We start from the raw sequence: 6,240 nt of genomic DNA on the forward strand, positions 1-6,240 counted from the left end.
CTGATGGTTTACAAGTGACTTGTAATAATATATTCCCACCATTATTTGTTTCATTATTGTTTGCAATTTATGGGACCCAGGGGTCGGTATGACATATGATAATATAACAAAAGGAAAATGTTTGGTGTACGTAGTTTACAAAATTTTATTTCCATAATTGTGTACACCATAATTGTGTACAAAATTTTATATACGTGAGTGGGTTTTAATTGAAATTAACCTCCAATATTTATATCAATAAAATCAATTAAAATATGTAACATTAATTATCATGTCATTTTATATAAATTTTTTGTACACAACCCTGCACTACTGTGCTTTTACATATTTTTTTAGATTTTCATTTAGGAAAGTTTAACTTTTTACCCCTGTTATCTCAAAAGGAAAAAGTAAAAAAATAAAAGTTGTACCCATGCAGAAGTTGGTTCAGAAATTTTCTTTAAAGAACATCAATTGAATTTTGAACTGTATACTCTCAAAATTTTAAAACTTCGTGCATGCATATTTATATATGTTCAAAAATTTGAAATGTCATACATGTAATTATAATTTTAAAACCGGTCATTATTTATTGTTATACAAATTAAAGTCAATTTTTTGTTTCAACAATTAATTTTACAATAAAATATATGTGTACGCGTTAATTACTAAATTAATTTATCAAAATTAATAACTTCACCGGCATATACATAAGTTTTCCCTAAAATGTAAGAACATTATTTAAACACAAATATTTAAATTTAACAACTATTCAAAATTAATAACTTCACCGGCATATACATACGTTTTCCCTAAAATATAAGAACATTATTAAACACAAATCTTTAAATTTAACAACTATAACTTTTCCCCGAAACACTAAATAAAGTCAAATAAAGTCATATCATAATTAATCCTTCATTAAAAACATATAATTTTCAAAATTTAGTAAAAGTTTAGTAATTGTTAAATTTGGTTATTTTAATTTTAATCATCCATTTTTCATTTTAATAAAATATAAGAGGTTATTATGGTGTTCATTCATATTATAGTTGAAAGGTACTATATAAATATATATGAATTTATAAAAAGAACATACATACTTTTTTTGCTAATAGATGATCATAACTATAATCTTGAATAAAAAGTATGTTTCAAAAAATTTATAAGATAAGTAAGAAGTCTTTTTTTGCTACCTCTAGTTATTTAAATTTAAATACCTAATTTCTAAGGCTTCCATATTTTCTTGTTCATCAATCATTTTATTCAATTAAATCAAACAATAAATTTTCTAAAATACTATTTAATTCTTTAAAAATTAGGAAGGAGTAATTGATAATTGAACTTAGCATCCACCTGTGGTTTACTGAACTTGTGGCCACGAGAGACACGACCTCAAGGGCAAGGAACATTTTAAACATGTGCATGAAATGCTTAGCCAAAATACTTGAATGTCTGATTTCAAATAAATATACAAGCTCTTTTCACATTCCAAGCTGACCTTGCAGAGTTGCAGTACACAGCTACCACATATTTCCTTCAATTGGTGGGTAGAAAATTTTATGGTTTGTCAATTTCAGCAATGCATCAATTATTGGTACGTTTCCATCAATGCCATCTTTACGACTTTACCTATTGCAACAACATTTTCCAGCAAATTTTAAATTTGTAGGTCAACAAAGAAGCATAAGTTATTCGTACTCTTTTTTCTTGGTTAGTTTAGATACAAGAATGAAATCCTCGGATTGAGGAACAAGAACCAAGAGATCGAGAGGTTGTGCAACCTCAAAACGAAATGAATTAAGTAGTCTTTAGAATCGAAAGTTCTAAGACTTCACAGTTCACATGGAAGTACAACAAATGTGAAGAGCATGATAACCCCTGTTTAGTTGAAAATGAAAGAAAAAATGGATCAGATTACACAGATAACACTAAACTTGAGCATAAATGAATCTTGGTCATAAACAACATGCAGCCTACTTTGAAATCTGAATCATCTCCAGTGAAGTCAGAGTTAGAAGTACCATGATCACTAGTCCAGCACTATCAATCTTGCCTAAACTGTTCTGTTTTTGCAAAACAACAATCGTAGCAATAGATCCCGAACATTCGGGATATATAACAAGACAAGACATTGCATATATTGACAGGAGGTGGAGGTAGTGGTGCATATATTGGACTGCAGTCCCATGATTTTTACTACCCGCCTTTGAGAAATTTTCTCATGAATAATAGATTATGTTCTTATTACTTCACAGAAAGTTCATTAAAGTTGGGATAAAAAATATCGAGATGTCTTTAGCATATAGTTATTACTTATTACCATCGGTCACTTTTCTCATTACAAATTTTAATGTATAACCCAGTTTATCAATCTCATTATATTTATATAAGATAAATCATCCAAAGAGCAATATAAACAAATAACAGCCTAGGGAAAATGGCATTTCCGGTGTCGCCCCAGGACCGACCAATACTGTTAAAGTTCAAAAAGAAGAAAAATGATTCCGAACCTGGTTTATCAAACATGTTTATCCACATGATACAAATACATGTATGAGGAGGCTCCATCGGTTCCCAACAAAACATAACGGGCACTTCATCTCGACGATTGAGGAATGAACAGATACACTTAAGGATCCTCTTCAAATTCTATAGACTGTCGGTGCTGATTTCTTTTTGTCCACCTAAAGCTTCAAAATGGTTCGGTGACTCCTGTTTTACCCTCTCAGCAGCAGTTTTATGGGTTTCTGCAATGTCCTGATCTTGACAAGCCCCCCTCCTGCTATCCAGTAGCTTTCCACCTTTTGCGATTGCAAGAATCAGCTGAAGCTGTTTGTGCTGTTGTTCCTATACAATGAACACGACAGAGGAAAAAAAGTAAGTTACATAGAAGTGCACTATGCATTATTTCTATCGCTAAAGGACACTGCAATAGGAACTACAAAAGTAATAGTATATAATTCCAGAGTCCTCTTTATCTTATGTAAGATCATAATCAATCAATAATTTGAGAACCACACACCTTAATCATATGTTGCAAAAAACTGAATATATCATGACACTTGTGATTATTTCAAAACAATCGTTTTGACAACTGTTGATTTGATTATTCTCAATTTTATTATTTTATAATAATTAACCTTATAATTATCTTATGAAAGAAAGACGAGGATTAAGAGAGAGATGATAGGAGGCTCATCATCTACTTCAGTCAGCCCATAATAGAACCTCCCACACACCTTGATTGAGTAGCCAATTATCACTCCACTAAAATGAGGTAATTAAAAAAACTTGTTATCATACAAGAAGAAATGAATCTCTCTTTTCTGACTCCCAGTCTCACTATTCAATCCAATGCAAATCATAGATCAGGTAGTTTGAACAAGCCAACAACAGGACCTGAAAAGTGCAGCATTTACCTGCATTGCAAGAAGAACCTTTTGTATTTCACTGAGCTCTCTCTCCAAAATGTCTTCTTGCACAGCAAGTGCACGAGTGGCCTCTGAATTCTTTTGGGCCAAAGCCGCAGCCTTCATTTTAAAAATATACGTTAGAGATTTATAATAAATTTGAAAGACCACGTGAATGAATGCAGGATTACAGTGAAGTGGACAAAATAATAATGGAAGTGCCTTGCCCTAGTAGTTACATTTCAGTAATATTTCAAATAAACAACTATTTACAGAATTACAGCTCAAAAATACTATTCCCACACAATAAGAGCACCTTAAGGTGATTTTATGATCCCAAATGAATCACCTTCTGGTGCTATGTCCTCATTTTTCTCAACACTACACGATGAATGCAGGTCAGCAGAGACAGCTCAGGCAGATTTTAGCATTTTCTAAACTGATCTCATATTATACCAATATTTACTTTTTAACACCATTAAATATTAAGATGTTCAGCTTCCGCAGCTTTTTAACACCCTTCTATCGAAATACGTTTATCAGATGCTCACTCTATTTCTATAGACATGTTTTATCATTCAGCTTATTTCAAAAATAATCTTCTTTAGTTATGATGTTTTATTCGAGACTCTTAAACTTGATCCCCTTCAGTTTTAGCCCATATGTCTAAAATTGCATTTACATTGTTATATCTGCGGTCTCGTCAAACTTCTATGCTAGCAACCTTTAGCAAGAATGAGCTGTTGGATCAAATATAGGGGTTTCTTAAGTAAGAAATACTTTTGCGCAACTTGTGATCACCCTATTTTTAGTAACAATCTTCTGCTTATAGCCCACCACATATATAAGCTTCTTTGTGACTTCTACAAATTTCATAACGACCAAACCGTCAATTTTTTGCTACCCTTCCAGGAGAAAAAGTTACATCAAATATTTATTATTTGTAATACAAATGTCCTACAGACAGCATCAAATTACTCAACCAATTTGCATCCTACATACACTTTTACATGCAAGTAATGGGTATAGTTCTGGTCGAAAAATTGAAAGGTTAACGGCACTACCCTCTACTTAAGAGTATGAAATCCAGTCAGATAATTCTCAACCTATTCTCAGTTCACAGGAATTATAAAATTAAACTGTTAAGATAAACTTATACATCATTCCAATTTCAGTTCAGATCCTTTGAACACCTAACAAGCCAACATCAGAAGTTATAATAACTTATTAGACCCAATGTTTAAGATAAATTTAAAACTACATAATATTACAGAATTAGTAACAAAAGATTGAATCAAACAAATTGTCATATAAGCTACGATACGAATGAATTAATTATACAACACTAGTAACAAATGATTGCTTATATAGACAAATGACAAATACACTCACGAAAGGTCACAATAATACTTAATTAGCAAACGACAAGATGACAAGATAGTGATGGAACAAAATAGCATGATCTAAATTCCTATTCTGCCACGGTGATCGTGTGGGTAGCAAACTGAAACAAGTTAATATGTCTAATAAACTAATAACTGATTGCGAAAAAATCCAACAAGACCACATTTCAACATTTCCACTTCCTGTAATTATCTCAAGACAATTCAAAAACTTCAAAACATTGTTTTCATCTTCTGTACACTTACTAACATCTCAAACTAATAAACGAATCATCAAGCAAAAACAAAAGTATAATACCTCGGCAATGGGCACTTTTAAAGCTTTTCTAGTAACCCGAAACCGAGTCCCTAATTTCTCCACCTGCCTCGACATTACCCTAATAAGTGTAGCTGAACTTCTAACATCCTCCTCCAACTTCTCAATCCTATCAATCAAACTAACCCCTGAACCCCCTGGTTTCGAAAACCCGACAAAAACCCTTTTCCACTGTCGCTTCCTAATCACAACACCAATCAAAATCCCTCCTGCCAACAACAGAAACTGACACACAGAAACCTTATTACCTAACCAAACCAAAATCAGCTTTTGGGAATTCAAGATAAGCCCAAATGAAATCACAGCAGATGCAGTCAAACAAAGAAACTCAGCAACTGAAAGAAACGCATCAAAGTCAAGATTTTTAACTGTATTTTCTTTATTTTCATGTATGTGTATATTATCTGATTTAAAAGCTCTGATTGGTGGGTGAAATGTACATAAAGATTTGTAAGTAAAGTGGGTTTTGGGGATTTGATGATTTGGGGTTCTTGGAAAGTGTATAAAGATTGAAGATGGAGATAAAGATTGGTTTTTTAAGTGAATTGAAGTGCAAATTTGAGATTTTTTGAGGAGATTTTGAGTAGTGAGTGACATTTTGAATTGGGGGTGAAATTGAATTTAGTTGTGTTCGATAATTTCAATGTTAGTATCAGAGGATATATGCATGTGCTTAAAACGATAAAAAGTGATGAATTGGTCGAGGTCATTTGTTGCAAAATAATCTGAAACCTGTCTTAGTGTTCTGTTTGTTTTAGGCGTAGGTGTGTGTGTTTTGTGTTTACACGGCTCGGTCGTGCAAGGTCGTGCAAGTAGTTCCGTCTTAGTAGGATCATGCTGAATAAACGTTGTTAACGTTGTGATGTAGTCAGTTTAGTGGAGTCCTAGTTTTTAGCTTTCTGTTTTTTCTGTTTTCAAGTCATTTTATTTATTATGTAATATCATTATCAGAAGTAGAAGTCATTTTTTGACAAGCAAACTTTGTGTGCTTATTTTCTCAACTTTATATCAAACAGTTAATATATATATATATATATATATATATATATTGAGTATAATCGTATTAACAAGAATTGGTATCAGAGCTTGGAATTCGTGAATGTCAAAGACTCGGGCGATGATGGATTCG

General features: G+C 32.2%; 1 protein-coding gene across 1 annotated transcript; it reads right to left on the reverse strand.

Moving 5' to 3' along the window:
- Positions 1 to 2,395: 2,395 nt before the first annotated feature.
- LOC141721410 (uncharacterized) lies at positions 2,396 to 5,825 on the reverse strand. The gene is made up of 3 exons (XM_074524335.1): positions 5,094 to 5,825; positions 3,402 to 3,512; positions 2,396 to 2,829 (listed from the first exon to the last, which is right to left on the reverse strand). The coding sequence occupies exons 1-3, from the start codon at positions 5,706 to 5,708 to the stop codon at positions 2,632 to 2,634; spliced, it is 924 nt and encodes a 307-aa protein (XP_074380436.1). The 5' UTR covers positions 5,709 to 5,825; the 3' UTR covers positions 2,396 to 2,631.
- Between the last annotated feature and the right edge of the window lie 415 nt (positions 5,826 to 6,240).

Source organism: Apium graveolens, chromosome 4, assembly GCF_009905375.1.
Source record: "Apium graveolens cultivar Ventura chromosome 4, ASM990537v1, whole genome shotgun sequence".
NCBI lineage: Eukaryota > Viridiplantae > Streptophyta > Magnoliopsida > Apiales > Apiaceae > Apium > Apium graveolens.

Bases quoted from the DNA above. Each gene is read 5' to 3' on its own strand.
- LOC141721410 (XM_074524335.1), bottom strand. From the start codon at position 5,708: ATGTCACTCACTACTCAAAATCTCCTCAAAAAATCTCAAATTTGCACT. The intron at 3,513-5,093 runs GTATTATACTTT...TTTAAAATGAAG, and splicing joins TAAAAGTGCCCATTGCCGAG to GCTGCGGCTTTGGCCCAAAA. The intron at 2,830-3,401 runs GTAAATGCTGCA...TTCATTGTATAG, and splicing joins AGGTTCTTCTTGCAATGCAG to GAACAACAGCACAAACAGCT.